At 41.6% G+C, this 22,630-nt stretch overlaps 1 protein-coding gene across 5 annotated transcripts in view; it reads left to right on the forward strand.

Moving 5' to 3' along the window:
• The window catches only part of rictora (RPTOR independent companion of MTOR, complex 2 a), a 57,588-nt gene that overhangs the window by 31,070 nt on the left and 3,888 nt on the right, over nt 1-22,630 (forward strand). Inside the window, exons 10-38 of one of the 5 annotated variants that reach the window (XM_066712155.1) lie at nt 1,047-1,114; nt 1,382-1,464; nt 2,232-2,319; nt 2,421-2,511; nt 2,748-2,814; nt 2,920-3,000; nt 3,497-3,597; nt 5,301-5,466; nt 6,163-6,264; nt 6,625-6,671; nt 7,080-7,215; nt 7,535-7,734; nt 8,673-8,799; nt 9,209-9,373; nt 9,716-9,792; nt 11,067-11,145; nt 11,763-11,872; nt 12,295-12,382; nt 12,612-12,704; nt 12,937-13,043; nt 13,374-13,603; nt 14,186-15,179; nt 17,755-17,835; nt 19,350-19,527; nt 20,073-20,157; nt 21,120-21,335; nt 21,793-21,954; nt 22,092-22,215; nt 22,312-22,450. In XM_066712155.1, the coding sequence (XP_066568252.1) occupies nt 1,047-1,114; nt 1,382-1,464; nt 2,232-2,319; nt 2,421-2,511; nt 2,748-2,814; nt 2,920-3,000; nt 3,497-3,597; nt 5,301-5,466; nt 6,163-6,264; nt 6,625-6,671; nt 7,080-7,215; nt 7,535-7,734; nt 8,673-8,799; nt 9,209-9,373; nt 9,716-9,792; nt 11,067-11,145; nt 11,763-11,872; nt 12,295-12,382; nt 12,612-12,704; nt 12,937-13,043; nt 13,374-13,603; nt 14,186-15,179; nt 17,755-17,835; nt 19,350-19,527; nt 20,073-20,157; nt 21,120-21,335; nt 21,793-21,954; nt 22,092-22,215; nt 22,312-22,450 (4,285 nt within the window). The remainder of the gene's footprint in view (nt 1-1,046; nt 1,115-1,381; nt 1,465-2,231; nt 2,320-2,420; nt 2,512-2,747; nt 2,815-2,919; nt 3,001-3,496; nt 3,598-5,300; nt 5,467-6,162; nt 6,265-6,624; nt 6,672-7,079; nt 7,216-7,534; nt 7,735-8,672; nt 8,800-9,208; nt 9,374-9,715; nt 9,793-11,066; nt 11,146-11,762; nt 11,873-12,294; nt 12,383-12,611; nt 12,705-12,936; nt 13,044-13,373; nt 13,604-14,185; nt 15,180-17,754; nt 17,836-19,349; nt 19,528-20,072; nt 20,158-21,119; nt 21,336-21,792; nt 21,955-22,091; nt 22,216-22,311; nt 22,451-22,630) is intronic. The other 4 variants (XM_066712156.1, XM_066712157.1, XM_066712158.1 and 1 more) reach the window with 4 other exon arrangements.

The raw sequence follows: 22,630 nt of genomic DNA on the forward strand, positions 1-22,630 counted from the left end.
CGGATAATGTAATTGTTGGAAATAAAAAAAACAACCTATTTTTCTTGGTTTCGGTGCATGCATGAAAGAAACTGCAGCATGCCTAGCTTTTTTTTTTTACTACCATCTTTCTGTCTGAAACATTTGTGTGCCTTTGCATTGTAAACATGTATAACAGGTCAGCACTAGAGCAGGGTTTTCTGGGGGGTGTGGATATGGATCAGGGTATATATTTCAGGTAAATACCCAAAGTATTCATGCACAGGCCTAAACAAGAAATAGCCTCCATGGTGATGGTAGGGCGGCATGAAACGCTTCTCTTCTTTCTGATGTGCAGCAGAAATGGCTACAGAAATAGGCATCTTCATTGTTTGGGGACAAAAATAGTATGACAAATATTAAAATCCCACAGTTTGGAGTACACACCCCTTTCTTTATTGTACATTTTTTGTTTTCTCCAGATGAAGTCTTTCAAACGGGTATAAACATCCCTGTATTTACTTTTAAAGAGAATGGCATTCTTTGTTTCGCATTTTTCAAAATATCCCGCAAGCAGTCCTCTCTCTTTTGTTTTCACAATGTGAGAGGAATTGATTTTCAGAGTGTTACCAAAAAATTGGGTCAAATTGGATGTTTCAATTTTGGTTTGGTTTGGCTTCTAAAACATCTGTGCCTTTCTTAGTCCGGTACATATGATGTGGTACAACCCCCAATAAAAGCCCAGTTCTGCACTATACGAAATTGAAAATCTTTTAGTGCAAGACACTTAAAATGCAAAGAGTATTTCTGCCTGCTTCCAGTGGTTTGATCAACTTTGTTTCTGTCTGTGCTGCAATTGAACATGCATTTTCTACAATGCTAAGAGCTGTAAAAAAGGGGTAAAAACTGTCCTTAATGCTGAAAAAATCTAAGGAAACACAAGGATATTTTGGATATTTAAACCTAAGCAAAGTGTAAACCTCTTGGGAGCAAGGAAGGGAGCCACTACAACATGCTGTAAAGAAGACATACTGACATGCTTAGGTTTGCCATGTACTTTTCTTCTAACTGTATCGTCTCTATTTTAGGGAGGATCGAGAAGCACGGTTTCTTGCCAGCAAAATGGCAATAGTGGCAGCCTTCCGATCTTGGTCAGGTAAGCTTTATGCCAACAGCAACCTGCTGCCACGATTCCATACTAATTTGTACTGTTGAAGTTTGATATTTTAACAATTTAATTCCCATAATGTTCTCTTCACATTGTCTACTGTATTTCTATGGAAACTGTTTTAGTGTATAGTAAACTTGTGCAGTAAACATTGTTCATGTCTGATTATTAACAGCCCGATCATTTTTACTGTTTTTAAATAGTCGATTCATTTAAAAAAAAACTAAAAAATCCTCATATTTTCTAACTCTATAGGTATTATTAACCTGTGCAAGTCGGGCAATTCTGGGATCCAGTCGCTCATAGGTTTGCTCTGTATACCAAATATGGAAGTAAGGGTATGTACATGTTGTTGTTTTTTTATTGCTGTTGTTCACAAAGTTATTCAACCAGAATGAGACCTAAGAGTCCATAGAGAACTTTTTCTTGTTTTCTTATACATCCACATCTGATCATTAAACCTGACATCCCAACCCCGTGCCTGTAATTTCTCTTGTTTTATGTGACACCTTGACAACTTTTAAAACATTTTTAAACATTTAAAGTTCCCTGCACAGGTTTTAAAGACATCACCTCATAAAAAGTTGCTGTGTCATCAGGATTGCCCTTGGTGCTACATTTTGTGTGTACAAAGTACAGGAGTGTCACCTAAGTAGCTCGCAAAACACACCAGGAGATGACAAACGGTTTTTAAAAGTGTGGGTAAAGGTGTTACTTTTTAATAATTAACACCTTTTTATTCATGTGGTACATTTACTGCGGGTAATTTCTTTCAGAAGAAGACGGAACACAAATAATCTTATTCATCCTTATTAAACTTGAGTTGTTTCTCTTTTCAGTAGTGAGAATACAGATTAACTTAAAGCCAATATGCCTTAGACTTTTATTGAAAAATAAACACCCATTCTGGTGTTTTCTGAATAAGTTTTAATCACAAAAGTAGTCTACCAGTGTTTGTTCCTGAACATACTAATCTATTGGCACCATAGGGTTTCCAAGGTCTACTTTTTTGTGCTGCTTTTTAATTTGTCTCCTCCACTGTCTCTGCCACTTTTAATTGTGTCCAGAGACCTCTTATAATAATCCCCATTTCGACTCTTCACAGAGAGGTTTATTAGAAGTGATGTATGACATTTTCCGGCTCCCTGTTCCTGTTGTGACCCAAGATTTCATTGAAGCTCTTCTAAGTGTTGGTGAGTAATGCCAGCCTTTCTGAAAATGCCTGGTCCAATATTCAAATTGAATACTTTCCAATACAGTGTTGCTGTTCATTTGTTTAAATTTTTTGCCTTAGACCCCAGTAGATTTCAGGACAGCTGGAGACTTTCAGATGGGTTTGTAGCAGCTGAGGCAAAAGTCATACTTCCACATCGAGCCAGGTCAAGGTAAGCCCTGAATCCCATCCAGAGCAAATACAGTAGAGCATCTTTTAGTTTACTAATAATTGACTGATTCCTGCATCAGAAAACATAACACGTAATGTCCATGTTGATTGCTGTTGTCTTTATACCTGTCACCAGTCTCACCTGTGCTGTATACATTCCTAACATTATTTGTCTGCTAAGGCTGAAGAAGATACATTTGTTTAAATTATTACTTTCTTTTTTTCCTCCCCTTTCAGGCCTGACTTGATGGACAACTATCTTGCCCTGGTACTATCTGCTTTCATTAGCAGCAGGCTCCTGGAGGTACAACCCCCTCCCTCAGCTCAATATTCAATTTACATTTTCACATGGTTCATTTTATCTGCATTTCTTAAAATTCATTTTCTTCCTATTTTTTTGGTAATGTAGGGCTTGGTTGAAGTGATCACAAGCAGTGAAGCCCAAGTGTCGATCCGTGCAACAATCCTCCTTGGAGAACTTCTGCACATGGTAACCATTGTCTTCGTTGTTGTGCTACTTTTTAATTGTAGCATCCATTTTGAATTTCAGCCTTTCAGCTGCCTTTCAACAGGTCCAGGGCTCTCAACATAATAATAATAATTGGGCTCTCAACATAATAATAATAATAATTGACAGACTGGTACATTATTGAATTGTCGGCATCAGTTATTGTCTGCCTGCAAAATTCTTCTTGCATGATGAACAAAGCAAACAACAATACTTTAACTGGAGTATTAGGAGTGCCCTTAACATGGACAGTAGGTTCTGGTATTGGGTCTATCGAAGCTTGAGAGCTTGTCAAACCAGTGTCTGATATAAAGATCCAAACTAAATATCAGCTTAAAGACTGCCAGTTTGACCCAGAACTGTGTGCGCAAGGTGCTACTTTCATATAATGGTATACTTTGGCAGTCATCAGATGTGAAAAAATAATATGATTAATATTGTTCTCATTTATTTTTTCTCATTTTTCTTATTTTCACAGGCTAATACAATCCTCCCTCATTCACACAGTCATCATTTGCACTGCCTGCCAACTCTGATGAACATGGCAGCCTCCTTTGATATTCCACAAGAGAAAAGACTGTGAGTGCATCAGCACTAGTGTTGTTCTCTCTTACACATATACAGTGAGGGAAAAAAGTATTTGATCCCCTGCTGATTTTGTACGTTTGCCCACTGACAAATAAATGATCAGTCTATAATTTTAATGGTAGGTGTATTTTAACAGTGAGAGACAGAATAACAACATAAAAATCCAGAAAAACGCATTTCAAAAAAGTTATAAACTGATTTGCATGTTAATAAGGGAAATAAGTATTTGATCCCCCTATCAATCAGCAAGATTTCTGGCTCCCAGGTGTCTTTTATACAGGTAACAAGCTGAGATTAGGAGCACTCTCTTAAAGGGAGTGCTCCTAATCCCAGCTCGTTACATGTATAAAAGACACCTGTCCACAGAAGCAATCAATCAATCAGATTCCAAACTCTCCACCATGGCCAAGACCAAAGAGCTGTCCAAGGATGTCAGGGACAAGATTGTAGACCTACACAAGGCTGGAATGGGCTACAAGACCATCGCCAAGCAGCTTGGTGAGAAGGTGACAACAGTTGGTGCGATTATTCGCAAATGGAAGAAACACAAAATAACTGTCAGTCTCCCTCGGTCTGGGGCTCCATGTAAGATCTCACCTCGTGGAGTTTCAGTGATCATGAGAACGGTGAGGAATCAGCCCAGAACTACACGGGAGGATCTTGTTAATGATCTCAAGGCAGCTGGGACCATAGTCACCAAGAAAACAATGGACGGGGCCATGTACCATCAAATCTTGGGTGAGAACCTCCTTCCCTCAGCCAGGGCATTGAAAATGGGTCGTGGATGGCTATTCCAGCATGACAATGACCCAAGACACACAGCCAAGGCAACAAAGGAGTGGCTCAAGAAGAAGCACATTAAGGTCCTGGAGTGGCCTAGCCAGTCTCCAGACCTTAATCCCATAGAAAATCTGTGGAGGGAGCTGAAGGTTCGAGTTGCCAAACGTCAGCCTCGAAACCTTAATGACTTGGAGAGGATCTGCAAAGAGGAGTGGGACAAAATCCCTCCTGAGATGTGTGCAAACCTGGTGGCCAACTACAAGAAACGTCTGACCTCTGTGATTGCCAACAAGGGTTTTGCCACCAAGTACTAAGTCGAAGGGGTCAAATACTTATTTCCCTCATTAACATGCAAATCAATGTATAACTTTTTTGAAATGCGTTTTTCTGGATTTTTTTGTTGTTATTCTGTCTCTCACTGTTAAAATACACCTACCATTAAAATTATAGACTGATCATTTCTTTGTCAGGGGGCAAACGTACAAAATCAGCAGGGGATCAAATACTTTTCCCCCTCACTGTACGTCTTTGACATAAACAAATAAAAAAGAAAAACTATGAAGGGAAAGTTCACTGATAAAGTTAAAAAATAAAAAAGAAAGATGATTAAATCCTTTTGTGGAATAGATCAGGCATATTTTACTCTCTTGGTAGCACCTCATGAATTAAACTTGGTGGCCAGAATCACTCCATTAATACATGTATCCAATGCCTTTGTTTTTTCAGTGGCCTATCACACTGTTAAAGGCTGGGTCAAGCTTCTGGGTGAGAACAGTCACACTTGCCTGTGATTAACTAGTTTTAATTAAGAAGCTGTATCATTTTAAGGCAAGGCAGGGAGATAAATGGTTAGAGGACAGTCCTCTGTACACCGGAAGTATTAAAGCCCCAAATGTGATTCCCCTCTCCCCCAGACGTGCCAGTGCAGCGGTGAATTACCTGAAACGCTTCCATGAAAAGAAGAAGAGGGGTCCCAAACCTCACAGCCTCTACTTGGACCACATTGTTAGGAAATCAGTGGCAGCACACTACAGAAGAGACCAACACCTACGGGTACAGAAAGATATTTTTATTCTTAAGGTACATGTCAGTCCTGTTTACTTTGTGTACCCGAGCCAATTTCGGGGAGGCCACTTCTTAGACTCGGATGAGTGGTCAAACCCCAGGGGACTGGTCTTTAGGCGTAGTGGGTTCTGTCACCTGTTTGGTCCAGCTCTCGAAGATGGGCCTGAGGTGGCAGTTCTGATGAGATTGAGGTCTGACAGCACACTGGTATATGACAGCTCTAGTGGCAAGAGGAGCCAATTTGATTATTGGCATTTTCTAATAAGGGGTATACAAAAGACAATTAAAAAAAAAAAACAGCTACAAAGTGTTCTGAACAATACAAAAAACAACAAAGGCAGCATTAATTTTGGTAATTTTGGTAATTTATTCAGTGCGTCTTGTATTCCAAACACAAATGTTAAGATTTTGCAGTTGCAGCTTGACTAAGCAGACAGTACTGAGAGTTTTTGATAGAGACTTACAGACACATCCATCATTGCAGGGTCAGTAAGACCAGAAAGTCACCAAGATATCAGACAGAAACCTCTTTGCTCAAATGCCTTTCCATCGTGTCACCAGTAGCAGGAGTCGTTGGTCACACTGAAGTAGCAGTGCATATATTGCCTAACCATTCATCTCTCACAAGGAGTCTTTATGGAGTACACCTCCTTCTGTTCAGTTTACACTAACAGTAACTAGAATTATGCCTGTTCAATACATCTTCTGTAGGACACTGAAGAAGCACTTATGATGAACCTCAGAGACAGTCAGATCCTCAACCACAAGCAGAACTTGGACTGGAATTGGATTTTGATAGGAACAATATTAAAGGTGAGTGAACATAATTTGTTATAAGGAAAGGCCTCAGATTGGCGAAGTAAAATTATATTGAAACATGTTTCAAGAATAATTGCCCCCCCCCCCCCAGATTTGTTTTAATAATGAGCTGGGGGTGGGGGATTCGTAAAGGATCCAGGATCTAGGATTTTGGGCTTTGAGTTATTGTTTTATCAGAAGGGAATCCACTCACACTTAGGATGTGCAGTATTGATGGTTTACATCCTGTTCATGGACAGATTGTTTAAACAACTTAGTCACATTAACAACACATTAAGAAGTTCCTATTTTGAGTCGCTGTTTTGAAACGGCATATTAAGTGGGATTTTCATATTTTCCCTTTGTCTTCAACAGTGGCCAAATGTTAATCTCCGAAACAACAAAGATGAGCAGATGCACAGGTGAGGCCAGAGAAATGGGTTTTAAAAATCTTAATGTAATTGTGAAGGTTCTAAGGTGCAGATCTACCTAAAGATAGATATCTTTTGATCAATATCAAAAATATATAGTTTTCAAAGTTTATTTTGAGTTCCCAAAAAATGGGAGTGTGTCCTCCCTCTTTTTCCAGAGCAGCTCTTAATCGTGTGGGACTAGCTATCCTTTTTGCACTGAACTGTGTAACTCTGAGACCAAGACAAACCTCATGTATGGTCTCAGCTTACTCTATTACTTGGAAAGTATGTGTCTACTTCATATAAACCCTGTTTTATTTGTATGTTTTTATAGTGGCACAGCCTCTAGCCGTTTGTGTGCCACTCAGCCACTTGGATGTTTCCTCAGTGTCGGTCACATGACTGTTTTGATTCCAGGTTTGTCCGGAGGCTGTTGTATTTTTACAAGCCGAGCAGTAAGCTGTATGCCAATCTGGAACTGGATCACAGCAAAGGCAAACAGCTGACCGTTGTCGGCTGCCAGTTCATCGAGTTCCTGCTTGAGTCTGATGAGGTAAAGCAACCATTCATGACTATGGTCCAAAACAAAAACTAGATCTATGCTCAATTTTTGTTTTTAATTTTGTTGGTTTTTAAAAGTAACTCCCTCTGCTTTTACCAGTTTTATTCATAACATATTTTAAAGTTGTACAGTGTTCCAGAAGCAGGAGGAAGTGTCATTCCCCTTTATGACCATGCCAGCACTACGACTGCTTTGGATTTGTCTCAGTTGATCTTCATGGCATTCTTGGGTCAATGCATGATTGGAGTCCTGTGGAATGAGCTCGCTGGCCCCAGAGGCCGCTTCTCATTGGTTCTGTTCTTTGGCACAGGATGGTCAGGCCTACCTGGAAGACCTGGTGAAGGACATCGTCCAGTGGCTCACGTCCTCTTCGGGAATGAAACCTGACCGCAGCCTACAGAACAACGGGCTCCTCAACACCCTCAGCCAGCACTACTTCCTCTTCCTGGGGGCTCTGTCTTCTCACCCATATGGGGTCAAAATGCTAGAGAAATGTAGTGTCTTCCAGTGGTGAGTATTACAACAGACACAGTCAAACAGGTGCAGGGGTTTTAATGAGCATCTATATAACTGATTACCCAGGCTGTGCTGCTGCTATCCCAAGTTCAGTTTGTCTGTGACCCATGCAGAATGCTGGTCACACACTCACAAATTGCAGTACTTATTCGTGCAGATGGGGGTCATCTCTCCAAAGCCCTACACGATCTGTCTCCTGTTGAGTCATTGAATTTAGTTTTTCAATAAATCACACAAGCAATTTCATAATAAACAAAATTGTGCATCTGGGCTAGTTCATTAAGTGCTGGGTACTCCTTGGCATCCTGCTGCTACCAAGGCCAAACTCACAAATGGCTTAAGGGTAGCAGGTTTTTAATTAAAATAAGTAATTAACAAGAGTTGGTTGAGCACTCTGTGGAGGGACATATTCAACCCAAACTGTCACTTACAGATTTACTGCCTTTTTAGAGTTGCCTTCGCTTTGCTGATCGAATTACATTTTATAATTACAATATTCAAGTCCTCTGATCTGTGTTTATTAGTACAAATTGCGCTTTACCTGGTGATCTGTTTTTAAGAATTTAACAGTTACGCCTTATGTAGAGAGTGGTTTCTTACTGAAAGCCACTCGCATGCATTCCTGGCCCAGAGCAGCAGAGTGCACTTGAAACCACTCATAGCTTGATTATAAGTAGCTACAAAGCACATTATTATGTTCAGCATTATTTCCAGCCTTTAGAATAGAACGGAAGGTAGAAATTTGTGTTGGAGTACCACCAGCAGTACAACATGGGGAATGCATTGGTCTCCTGTCACAGAGTTTCAGTATGGCCTTTCTCCTGCTATTCGTGCAATTGTTTCCTATAGGCGATTGGGTTCACATGTCTTTTTTTTGTTTTTGTTTTTGTTTACTACTGACCTGTCTGTGTTTTTGTTTGTTTGTTTTACAGTCTGCTAAATCTCTGTTCTCTGAAGAACCAGGACCACTTGTTAAAACTGACTGTTTCTACATTAGACTACAGTCGAGATGGCCTAGCCCGGGTCATTCTCTCCAAAATCTTAACTGCAGCTACAGATGTAAGTGGTGGATATTCATACTATTATAATCTCCTTTATCCTCCCTATCCTGTTTTTTGTATTTTTTCCTGATTATGTAAAGGGGACTGTGACGTTTTGAAATTCAAATTAAGAAATATACATTGTGATAAAGCTGAGAATGACAGAACATGAGATGAAATGAAACAATAACAGTAAAACAGGATAATACATTATTTATTGAATCAAAACTGCCATTCGATTCCTATGTTAATTATTTAATTTAATTTAATTTTAAACCATGAAGCCATAAATATTTTTGAATGCAGTCCCCTTCGCTCCTTGGATTGCCGATTTTACATGGAGACCATTTCAAGGTCTTCAGGCCATTGGTGCTCGTGGGTGGAGAGAGGGAGATATGACGGTTCTTCTCCCCGGGTGTGCATTGCAGAACTGCAGGCTGTACGCAACAAAGCACTTACGCGTGCTCCTGAGGGCCAATGTGGAGTTCTTCAGTAACTGGGGGATCGAGCTATTGGTGACCCAGCTGCACGACAAGAACAAGACCATCTCGCTGGAGGCGTTGGACATCCTGGACGAGGCCTGCGAGGACAAGGTAGGCCTTGCTCAACCCATCCCCACGTAGAGCGGTTTTATAGACCACTTGAAGTGAGAGCTGTGTGACTTCCACTAAATCGCAGACACCTTCTTTTTATTGGGGTTTTTCCACTTTTTTGGGAGGAAAAGGAAATCGACTCCCAAGGGTTCAGGAAACACGGTCATATCATCGCTGCGGACCGATGCAGTGAATCTGGCCATTGCTGCGTGTTTTCCTTACAAATCAGTTTACTTATTATTGAAGTCATAACAGTCCATCAATGAAATCCTGATCTGTGACTGATTTATATTGACGTTTGTTGCTGTCTTGCAACTTGACATTTTCTCATGCTTTTTTTAGGCCAATCTTCATGCACTAATTCATATGAAGCCGGCCCTGTCCCATTTAGGAGACAAGGGAGTACTGCTTCTTTTACGGTAAGGATCACAGCACTGAGAACCATAGAGAAGTCTTTGTGTTGGCTTGCTTGTTGTCCGATCAGCACAGGTATTTTCAATAATTTGCTGCATCATTTCTAAAGAAAATGTATTTATATGACTTTGACAGAAGTGGACAGAAATGTGTTTTATTGATGCACATTGTAGTATTTTCTAGTGAACCTATCAGGTCTCTAAACAGGTTGTTGAGCTAAGCTTTCGGTTCTGATGTGACCAGTGATTGAGATTATTATATATTAAACATTATGGGTGTGCTGTTTCCTGGGAGAATATTTGTTTTACAGCTCAAATTAATTAAGCTAACTGTCACAGTGTTTCTGCATTGTGGACTTCCTGGGAAATAGGAATTGGATTTGTCAAATTACTTTTATCAAACTATGCAAGCTAATCTATGTTTCAAATAAGGACTTTGTCTGGTGAACAGGTTCAGAAAGTGAACGAGAGAGAAAATGCAATTCAAGATCGATATCTATACCATTTAAATACTTAACAACATCCATACAAAAAAAATACTTCAGAAATGTGTCAAACGACTGTTTTTTCAAATCATTCAAGCCAGACTGTTTATATCCAAACGTCACAAATTACAAGACTGGCAACATCCAGACTGATGTATGAAAGATTTAATGTTTAAAGTGATATTAAAAGCATGCCTATCTTGTTTTGTCCAGTAGCCAAGTGTGGGTAGTGCTTATTGTGGCTTAATATACTAAGTTAGATCCTAACTTTACTAATGACAAGATCTTCACCTAGCAGTCCTATATACAAATGAACAGGTGTTTAACTTAACACAATATGAACTTCATGTTAACCCAATACAGTAAACCACTTTAAGCGTATTCAACGTTAAGCACAACACACGCTTGGCTTCAGGGTTTAACTTATGCTTTACAGACCTGGTGGATGCTAATGACTCATGTACCTTCCTATCAGCTTGCTAATTATAGATATTCATTGTCAAAACATCTCATTTCAAACTTGAAAAGGCTTGTACATCTATTATCCATTTCCCAGGAGCAAACACTAATGGATTTATCGTCAACTGGGGTTTCTGTGCACATCCAAGTAATCATGGGAGAGTAAATAAGCTAATGCTATATTTTTTATTTTCTATTTGGGAACACATACAGGTCTCTTGGTCCTACTTGATTGAATGTTATCAAACTTAATGTTAAAAATTCTTGAAAATGGCTTGCAGTTCTAGCCAATTAGCTGAGCTTTTTTTTTTTTTTTTTTTTTTTTTTTTTTTTTAGGTTTCTTTCCATTCCAAAGGGATTTTCCTATCTTAATGAAAGGGGATACGTCACCAAACAGCTGGAGAAGTGGCAGAAGGTAGGCCCTGCTCCTGATTTTCACACTAGAAAGGGTCCTGCAAGTATTCATGCTCTGTGAATAGGCAATTTGCATTTACATTCACTTTGCATATTGTTTCCTTTCTGGTTTTACAGGGCAGTTATCACAAACTCATCAATTAGTTGATCCTTTTTTAATTTCAGTGTTACATAGTAAGCATATCTAGGTGAAAATGAGAAGACTAGTTTTCATTTATTTATGTGTCTTTTAATAATTGTTTAATATACTTTGTCTTTCTGTGGATCTCATCTCATCTGTGGGTCTTGTGTTTGTTTTGTTTGTACATGTAAAACCTCTTACTGTCAGCTTTTAGTTCCCACGACGTCGGTGGTTTACGTTTCTCAAGCAGTTATCGGTTTGATGAACTGTATATGAACCCTGAGCCTTCTGTATTTTGAGCAAGATGAGAAAGCAATGTACATCTTTTATAGTAACCCCTATTCTCTTAAAAATGCATTTTAATCTCTTTAAATATTACGTATACCATTTTCTACTTTCCAAATATTTTTGCTCCAGGTTGGTTTGGAATATTAGGTATACGTTAGAAAATGTGATGAGAGTTGCCCAAAGTAATTTAATATTCTAATTTTCTTCAGGAGTACAATTTGAAATACGTTGATCTGATAGAAGAGCAGCTGAATGAAGCACTGACTACATACCGCAAACCTGTGGATGGTGACAACTATGTACGGAGAAGCAACCAAAGGTGAGCAATGGATTCTCCACATTGCCAGTAAGCAATCTATGTTCTCACAAGGCACTTTTCTCTGGGTTCGGTACATCACCAGTGGTTTTAGGCCATAGCAGTGAAAACAGCATTTTCAAACCCAGCCACCTGAGACTGACACTGTTCCAGTTCTGGACGGAAGCAGCCACGTCTTGTTGCTCGTTGCTAAATGTGAACAATCAATGTTGCAATATGTCAGCTTGAGTGCTGTTCTATTTTGTTCAAAGTGATGGAATGGACATGTAAAAACTGTCTAGTTGTGGCATTCGAGTCCTTTAAACCATTGCTTTCTCCATAGATGTGAAAAAAACAACGAACCCTAATCTTACCTAATGTATTTAATGTACTTTTTCCATAATTCTGTATTTGCTGAAATTGAGCTTGCCTGTTTTGTGTTGTAGGTTACAGAGGCCAAATGTCTATCTTCCTATACACTTGTATGGTCAGTTAGTCCATGACAAGACAGGGTGCCATCTTCTGGAGGCTCAGGTAATAGGGATGAAGGGGTCCTGTTAAAGGCAACTTGTAAGGTTATGGATAGAGGAAGTTACAGTTCACTATGAATCTGTTTTACATAGTTCTGAGAATTTCATGTCATTTAGATTACAGCCTCTGTTGTTTCTGAAGAAGTCGCAGATATTTTAGGAATATGAGGAATTCAATTTTCTGAGATATGAATGACAATTTCCTTTTCCTTTCCTTACTGCGCTGCGTTCAGAGTGTTGTCCCAGACCTCAGTTACACTGTTCGATCTCCTATGCTGGACAAATGGGAAGGTGTGAAGCAGCTGAAGGCGGCTCTTTGGGCCTTGGTAAGATGTCCCTTCCCATGAAATACCATCAGGAATCTATTGATAAAAGGGGATCACATTTTTAGGACAGCAAAGTCTCTACATAAAAATAATCTCACCCACTTGTTCTCATTAGTATTTTGTCAATAAATATTAGTCCCACATAATAATGCACCCACAATACCATTCTCTTGCTTTTTGTTTTTCTTATATATTTTATTATATATGTTGCTTTGTCTGTGTTGGTTTTCAGGGTAATATTGGCTCTTCAAACTGGGGTCTTAACCTGCTTCAGGAGGAGAATGTGATTCCTGACATCATTGCCCTGGCGCTGCATTGTGAAGTGCTGTCTATCAGGGGGTAAGGCTATCCTGAGGAGGGAGCAGTCTGAGAATCACCTGATATAATTAAGCAACTCCAGTAGTTGGGGCAAAGTGACGGGTTGGAGTATTTTAACCTAGTATGACAACTTGAAGACTCTTTCAGTTATCAAGGTGGTGGGGGGTAATGTGGAAGTAATTCAAATTAATATTATTTGGTCTTTTACCTATTAGTCGATAGTGTTATATTGGGCTTTGGGGCAATGCTTGTGGAGCCCATGTATGATAGTTCTGAATCCCATTCTTGTAAACCTGGTTCTGTTTCCCTTGGTCAGGCAAGGTGACCCTGATCTTTGTTGTTCTCCTGCAGAACCTGCCTGTATGTCCTGGGCCTGATCTGCAAGACCAAGCAGGGCTGTGACATCCTGAAGCAGCACAACTGGGATTCAGTCCGCCACAGCCGCCGGCAGCTGTGGCCGGTCGTCCCTGATGATGTGGAGCAGCTTTGCAGCGAGCTGCCGTCCGTGCCCAGCACCCTGAGCCTCAGCTCCGAATCCACCAGCTCCCGGCACAACAGCGAGAGCGAGTCCACACAGCCCAGTGAGCCACCTTTCCACCCTTTTCAGCAAATACGTGCGCTTTTCAGCAGTGACTGTACACGATTGATACAGAGGGGGAAAGAAAAATCTAATATTCGGTCCAGTTAAATTATCCAAGAGAACAGCTGGACCTAAACCCCAAAAGAACCTGTGACTTGCCACTCCAGGGTCACAGTTCCTTAGTTTACAAAATCCTTTATGAACAAAGTTCTTGTCCTTGCATAACTCCTTAAAAAAATCTAACTGCCTTTAGCAGTTCAATATCTGTATTTACTTTTATTGAATGTGTTAATCTGGGAATCCTCCATGTTACCTAGAAAAACGTTATAGTAAATGATATATGTACATGTATATACTTTAATTTAATTTTTTTTAAATTGTGAAGTTCATTAATATAAATAAATAAGTGGTTAGGGGTGTGAGGAACTGACAGTATAGCCAGAAAACTGTGGTTAGGGGTGTGAGGAACTGACAGTATAGCCAGAAAACTGTGGTTAGGGTTGTGAGGAACTGACAGTATAGCCAGAAAACTGACGATAGTTTTAGAAAGTGATGGAGGGGAATTGTGTTGCTGTTGTTTCAGGTATGTACATTATGGATGACGACCGTTGTGACGGGATGGAGCTGGCCGAGGACCAGCCGCTGTATATGCGGCCCAAACCCATGAAGGACCGCAGCCCCTTCACCATCCTGGCCTCCAGCCGCTTCGTCAGGAACCGTTTCCTCAACTCCCTCACCCTGCCCAGCAAGAAGCTCCGCAGCAGCAGCGACCCCAAGGGGGGGAAGGTGCCGACCGAGGCCAAGCTGGGCTTGAGGCGCAACCGCACGGTGACCGAACCCTCCAGCTACTCGCAGGGGGACGTCTTCACACCCGTGTTCAACGGCAGCCGGCTGCCCAAGAGCCCCACAGTTAGTCTGGAGACGTCCTTCGTGGGCAGCAAGGCATCCGAGGAGCAGGGCAGCACGCCCAGCATCGGGGACCCGGAGCTGAAGCTGCCCAAGGGGCTTGTGGAGAGCCAGCGGGAGCACGCCAGCCGTGAGAGGCTGGTGGGGGACGGGTCGGCCGGGGCTCAGTTCAAGAGCCGCAGCCAGAGTTTCAACACAGACACCACCACCAGCGGCATCAGCTCCATGAGCTCCAGCCCCTCCCGGGAGACTGTGAGCGGGGTGGAGAGCGGCACCATCGACACGGACTGCGTGAGCCTCAACACGGTGGTGAGCGCCAAGACGGTCAAGACCCTTCACTCCCTCACTCCCCAGGCCAACCACCTGCCGCTCTCCAAGTCCAACTCCGTCTCCCTGGTGCCCCCCGGCTCCTCGCACACCCTCCCCCGTCGGGCCCAGTCCCTGAAGGCGCCCTCCGTCACCACCATCAAGAGCCTGGCTGACTGCAACTTCATGTACACCAGCCCCAGGGACGCCTTCGGCTACGCCACCCTGAAGCGGCTGCAGCAGCAGCGCATTCACCCCTCCCTCTCACACTCCGAAGCACTGGCGTCTCCAGCGAAGGACGTGCTCTTCACGGACACCATCACCATGAAGACCGGCAGCCTGGACTCCAGACTCACCCCTCGCAGGTAGGTCTCGTGTCTTTGGTGCTTTCACTGCAGCCTTCAAATCAACCGGCTGCTGTTCATGCATCTGCTAAACTAACACCTTGGGACTCTCTGCAGTGTGCTAAGGGTGTCACATGCAATGTAAAGGGCAGGTGTACACAGCTTGGGACAACTGTGACTAAAACTAGAAGTATGGCCTTTATTTCAGATTTTGGTTTGTAGCCATGCGACTACCCCCTACCCCCTCCCTCTTTGTGTCTCTCACCTCAGTTGCACCATGTATGTGGAAATCCTTCTTTAGAACTAACCATGATTTTGTTGAACTTGCAACACTCAAGGTCAAGTGGTTTTGTTTTCTTCTTTAAACTGACTTTTTGTAAGTTAGTACAGGTGAAATGTCTTCATTTTAAAACGACAATGTTGTGTTCTTGATATTCCTTGGCAAACACAGACATCAGGACACAAAATGATAAACTCAAAGGCAAAGCTTCATAGTTCTGCAAGGCCTAATTGTAGCAACTGGTTTCTATTGGAACCATTCTTTAAAATATTTAAGTATGACTTCATCAGGCAGCACATTGAAAAGAGGAGTTGCATGGAGAATAAAGAATACTGCTGCCTTTTATTTTTTAGGTGTAAAAAAATTACTTGTAAATGCATCTGCAGAATAATTTTGCAATTCAATGTGAAGTAGAGGTGTTCTGTTATAGCCATTACATTTTCTCAAACCTTATTTCCCCCACACAAGCACTAGGTATTGAAGTGATAGGATGACAAAACATGAAAAACAATATGATCATTGCAGAATTCCCCCTTTGTAATAGTTTGATTAGGGAAAAAAATTGCCATTTGTTCAGTCACTCACCTTGACAGTTCTTACTGCCCTGGCTATGTTAAGTGACTTGGATCAAAATTATTAGTGTACATAAGTGGGTATTTCTTTCCAGTGAAACTCGTTGGAAGATATTAAGCATTTCAGACGCTCAAGAGTGTGGGAATGAACAAACGAATCAAGCAGCCATTATTCTGAATTAGTTTTTACAGCTAACAATGGTATTTTTAGTGGCTGGTCTGTATAAAATCTGTCCGGCACAAAATAAAAAGCAGTTTCCAGTGGCTTCAGTGAGATATCTGTGTTGAATTTGACCATTTTATATGTAAAGCTTTAGTCTTTAGTTTCAGTCCTGATCTGGTTTTATAGTCCTATCTTTTCACTCCATAGCTCTCACTATATTGTTTTGTCTTTTCTGTTTTCTTTTCTGTCCCTGTATCATTCCAGCTCTGCTTGTCTTTTACTCCCCCCTTTCTCCTCATCTGTTCTGTTTGTGGCTCTGGATATCTGCACGGGAGCTCAAAAACAACAGGAGTTTAGCTCGGAGGCATTTTCCTGATCTCTAAAATGTAAAAGAAGGGAACACGGCTTGGGGCTGAAACACATAATGCAGACACAATGTACGTGAAATAGATGAATGGAGTGCAGATTCATATTGAATTATTACTGTAAATGTGCAGCAATTAAACATATATTTACAACTGCCCATATTCTCCCGTTCTGTGTTTTGAAAGCAGCAACTAATATACAGATTTGTCAGGGTGTAAGAATAGTATTGTTCATTCTGCACTCCCTTTCCTGTCCTACCTTTTCTGTCCATGAAGAGTTAGTTGTCTTCTATTTTTTTAAATATGCAAAAGACATTGATATGGACCCTGTTTTATCAAGTAATAGCTGCCCAATCTTTTTTAATAATAAACTATACTAGTGAGTGTGTGCAAGTCAACTGATTAATCATCTTTGGATATTGCCATACCAGGCATAATGACTTCTCTGAGCAGATGTTTCTAATTATGGAAAAGGTTTTATACTAAAGAATTAAAAGTAGCTGCTCTAATGTTACCTTTCTTTTTTTAAATTTTTATAAACTTACCCTGAAAACAATCAGAAATGGCAATGCCTGATCTCTTCGGAGAGTTGGCCATTGCTTGTCATGCAATTTTATTTTTTCTGGGAAGCAAGTCTATTGGTAATCTGGGGAAAACGCTGTAAGAACGACAAGTATCATCTCCATGTCTTCCTTCTAAACTTCTGATGCTTTCAGTGCATCATCAAATTGCAAGGCATGTAATATAATAACAGCCCAATAGAACCACATAGGAATAATTGCACAGCTTTTCTTAACAGAATCCTTTCATAAGCCATCTCAGAGAGAATCAAATGAAGATCCTGCATATTGAGAAACACGAAATAAACAGGCCATTACCGCAGAGGTGACGGTACAGCCTGTCCCTTTTTCAATCCCCTTTGCCATCTTAAACAGCCTTACATCACCTTTGTCATAAAAGGCTGAACAGAATCTGTAAGCCTGCTTCTGGATATTAACTCAAATACAGTAGAACCTCTTTATTAAGAACACCCCTTTCTCTCTGCTCGCCACCCCTGCCACAACCGGACAGCTGCCTTCATGCTTTTGAAGAGGACGTAAAGTGGGGTGCTGTGGGGTAGTGGCGGGAAAGGGGCGGGGAAGAAAAACAAAGCTGAAGAATCCCTCTTGGAAGTAAAACCTGGGTAATCAGAACTGTTTTTTGGTGGTCCCTTCAGGTTCTCACTAAAGAGGTTTGGCTGTACTTCTCATGGCACAGCCGTGAACCAGCGCCGGCCGTCAAGAAATCTCCTTCCACGGTGCGTTGTTACTCCGTGGATTTGTCTTCTCTTTTTCTCTTTCCCCGCCTTAGAGAGACTTGTTGTAGCAATGCTCCTGACAAGTTCTCCCCAGCCGCCCTCCCTGCTGCAGCTCTCTCGCTTCACAGTCCTGTTCCAGGAGCTCGTCCATGCCCTGTGCGGCCTCTACCCTATAGCACCTGTACATTAGTCCTGCATAGAAAATACTGCCGATCCCTGTCAAACTTTACTATGGAACTGTCCAAACTCAAGGGGAACCCTCCCTCGACTGTCTGCGGTGAATTAAATTAACTTATTAATGCAATAAATTGATTGAAATTCACTGTCTCAGATTTTCCAGGTTTCTAATCCTTTATTGTTTTGAATTGAAAACAGGAGTTGGTCAAACACTGACTTGTGTAGCTTTCCACGAGTCAGGCAACAGTATATTTATAATTGTAATTTCAGTTGCCTAATATGTAACTAGCACTAAAGGGAAAATATTGAGATTTGATTTAGCTTAATTTAGTTAGCTTAATTCATGGATGGGAGTAGTCAATACACTTTGAGGGAGTAGGGGAAGCTATTAAACTGCACTTTGCAGTCTCTGGTTGGAATGGGATTGCAGGGGACAAGATGTCTAGACTGCTTTCAGGGTCAGATTAGCAGGATCTCCTTCACACCCATTTTAATGTCTTATGATTGTAGAGCTATTGACAAAATATGCCATTGTGGACCCTTATGCAGTCGGTTCCGGGTAGGTTGTAAACTCACAAAGCTGGGCTCCTGTTATAAAATGTCAGTGTTTGACTCTGCTCTGGTTTCATGTAACAAACCAAGTTACTACCTTAACACAGGAATTGTAGGGAAAGAAACCTCAAATGGTAAATGGATATATGGAGGAGGGTCAAGTTGATTATTGATCTTCCCCCTGTTACATGAATCCATTGAATTGTTCTTGTTCTAATCCTTTTTGTACAGAGGCAAAGTCACTGTTCTCCATCACCAAGCAAATGAGACAAACATGGGGAAAATATAGGTATTAATACACCTTGAAATGCTACCATAGTAAACCTTTCTGAAGGGATCCTAGTATGTATGCTTGGTTTCACTTCAAGTTTGCAGGCTTCATGCGCAAATGGTTTTGGTTTGTGGTGTGGGACAGCAGAACTTTCCTTTTTTTACAGGCTAAGTTGTACACGATGTGTATTTGATCATAATATAAATTAAATCTCCAGACCATTAGTACTCTATCAGGTCCTGTAATAATGTAGTTAATATACAAAAGAGCTGTGATGTCTCTGACTATTGCCAGATTGCTGCAAATATGAGGTGAACACAGGTATAGACGACAAAGTCAAGTTTATTGACTGGGAAACCAAATTAACCATGTTATTTGACCCTTTAGAAAATAATCTGACAACTAGTAATCTATTCACAGTGTGTTTGGTAAGCAGTGACTGGTGTAGAATATATGATTCTCTCTCTTGTCATATTCTGGCATATTCTAACACGTTGGGTGTACTTCTACGCAGGTTCCTGAAAGCCCTGAGTTTTGCCTCCCTGGACAAGGAAGACTTGCTGAGTCCCATCAACCAGAACACCCTGCAGCGCTCCTCCTCGGTGCGCTCAATGGTCTCCAGCGCCACTTACGGGTGTTCAGATGACTACATTGGCCTGGCCCTTCCCCTGGACATTAACGAGATGTTCCAGGTACTGCAGACTTCTGGCTTCATTCACAGGCGATTGACAGATACGCTTATGTTGTTGACAAAGATTTACACCCTTTATTTGCAAATGCTTTTTTTTCTCTGGATCGGTTGGTTCAATAAACAATCTGCCCCAAATAAATCAAACAAAAGTCCCTTGTTTACAAAGCACCCTTTCAAACCACTGGAATTCTTAGCTTTCTAAAGGCTGATTCAGATATATATTGTTGATACAATAAGTATAATTTAATTATCAATATTTATTAATTGAATTGCTAAATAACATTGTTTCAAATGAAGGGTGTGAATAGTCTTGTGTGCAAGTGTACTAGTTTTTTTTTCTTGTGTGAACAAACTAGCCTTATGATATTCATAAAATCTTTACCACTGTGTTCACACCAAAAATATTTTGAACCGTGTCACTTTACATGATTTTTTTTTTTTAATCTGTAGAATTGGGTTTGGTTTAAGATCCTGTTTTTGTTTTGTTCTTTGACAAAGAAACGACATAGGAGAGTCTTTAGCAGTTGTTTGTTTTTCATTTCCCAGATTAAAGAAACTCCGTACTTCCAACAGAGGACCAGTCCTCCAGCTGATGATCGCTCAGCAAAATTTGTCTTCAGTGAATCTGATGGTAAAGTCCTCTTGCAGCTCTGACTGGTCCTCAGCTTCCTGTCCCTGAGGGTTTGCTCTCTTCAGGCTGTTTCCAAAGGCTGAGGTTATGTTTTCATGACCAACGTTCCTTTCACCCAAACATTGTGTGATGCCTTATGTTTTCTTGGAACACAGTAGAAGGTGACTGGTATTCTTTTCTGTGTAAATTTGAGATTTGTGACTTCCTGGAAACACCAGCTAGTCAATGATTGACTCTTTTCAAGTTAAAAAGCTATAAGAGGGTTCATGTTTCACTACACAAGTTCTAAGCGTGTCAGTTTGCAGAAACCAACCACATGTATTGAACCCTCGATAACCAACTGCCCTTAAAGAGTTTTCCAACGAGTCTTAATGCACAAGAAGCTATCATTCTTTGTTTACCTCACAGGCTAATTAGTTAATTGTTTCTGACCATGTCCCCACCACCCTGAATCCTGATCTTATCAAATCGGTTAATCTGAAAGACAGGACCTGGTCGGTGTGCCAGGTAAACCAGGAAGGGATGCTGAAGGCAGTCTTCCCTCTGGAGAACACATTCAGGTTAAGAGTGATGACGGAGAACTCTGTCTCTCAGATGAGAAATTAAACCAAGGTTCTGATTACTATTGACCACATCAGGGAATTATAAATTACCATAGCACAGCTGAGAAGTGTGGCCTGGCTAAATTACAAATCTGTGTAATTCCCAAACCCCCCCTATAATTCAGTGGGACATCGGCTGTGTGGTTGAACTGCTGGTGCAAGCTGGCCGTGTGGTATTTTTTATGACATTTTATGCATGTGTTCATTTTCTGTTGGCACACTTTGTGATTTTTACATGCTGCCAGTTATGTATGTGGAGATGGAGGGCGCCGGTATATCATGTGAAGCGTTGACCCCTAGCATTGCCGGGCTCCCTGGCTGACTGTGGGTGTGGTGACAGTGTGGGTGGTTCCTTTTCAGGTGATTCCAGCAGAAACCCTGTCCACGTGCTCCGGCAGCAAATCAGTATTACAGAGCTGATGAACACGAGCCGCTCAGACCAGGCGCAGCTGCTCGGCAACGCGGAGGACACGGGGCTGCAGGAGCACACAGACGACAACTGTCTGTACTGCGTGGGGGTCCAGGTGCTGGGCTGCCAGGCACACAACCAGATCAACGCCACTCTTAACCGCACAGGTACCTAGACCGAGTGTCTGCCTCAGAAACTTCTAGGTGGATGAAGGTGGCAGCTGTGCGTTGAACTCCAGATGTCTGTAGATGTTTGTTTGCGGTCTTTTCAACTCTAGTGTAACAGAAGGCAAAGAGCTGGAGGTTGGAGTTACTGTTCTGGGAACCTCAGAAGAGTCGGTTAATGACTCGGGGCAAAACGGGTGTCCAGATCAGACAGTAACCAGGGTTAAAGAAGTATGTTTATGGAAGTATGAGGCAGTGCTATTGTACCCTTGAGCAAGGTGCTTCACTTAGATTGCTCCAATAAAATGCCCAGCTGTATAAATGGGTGCCCTGGATAAGAGCGTCAGCTAAATGACAAAAATAATAATAAATAATAATGTTTAATCATGGTAGTGTTGATGTATGCCTCTTCTAACAGGCTTCTCTATCCTCTATTCTCTGTCCCCCGTCCCCTGTCTAGATTTAAATGACATTCCATATTCAGACTGGTGTGGCCAGACCATCCACAATCATCTGGAGGTGACCCCCCAGTCCAAGTTCTCGGGGGTGTCGGGGTGCAGCGACGCCGTGTCCCAGGGCTCGGCCAGCAGCACGCGGAGCACTGAGCTGGTGCTAGGTAAGGGTAAGCAAGAAATCAACCATTTAAAATTCTAACCCCGATTAACTAATCCCCCTTTATCAACTTTTAATATGGAGACACAGTGCTTGCGAATGGGTTTTCACTGTGGTTGTCTGTGGTTGCCTGTCACGTTTGCCTAGGAGGGAAGACCATATCGGAGGACGCCCCCACCTGCCGGATTCTGCTCCGGAAAGAGGTGTTGCGACTAGTCGTCAACCTCAGCAGCTCGGTGGGCACGAAGGGACACGAGACCGGCCTGCTGACGTAAGACGAACTCTCCATGAGAACAGTGGAAAGGATCTTGCAGCTTCCCTTTCTGTTAGGGCCTCTGTCACCTGACTGTTTCTCTTTGTTTTGCAGAATTAAGGAGAAGTTTCCTTATGCTTTCGATGATATCTGCCTGTATTCAGAAGTGTCCCACCTGCTGGCTCACTGCATGTTTCGCCTGCCTTCCCGCCGCTTCATACAGGAGCTGTTTCAGGACGTCCAGTTTACCCCGGTATGACTTTCCCTCACCAGCAGAGTTAGTCACAAGGTTTATCCCATATACTTCAAAATAATAATAATTCGGTTGCCAATCAGGTTCATCTGCTGTGATCAGACCTCAAGTAGTAGTGATGGTAAAGTCTAAACTCAAGAGCAGAGAACCACTTTTCTGGTCCAAATGTATTTGCCGTCA

The sequence above is a fragment of the Amia ocellicauda genome, chromosome 8 (genome assembly GCF_036373705.1).
Source record: "Amia ocellicauda isolate fAmiCal2 chromosome 8, fAmiCal2.hap1, whole genome shotgun sequence".
In the NCBI taxonomy this organism is placed as follows: domain Eukaryota; kingdom Metazoa; phylum Chordata; class Actinopteri; order Amiiformes; family Amiidae; genus Amia; species Amia ocellicauda.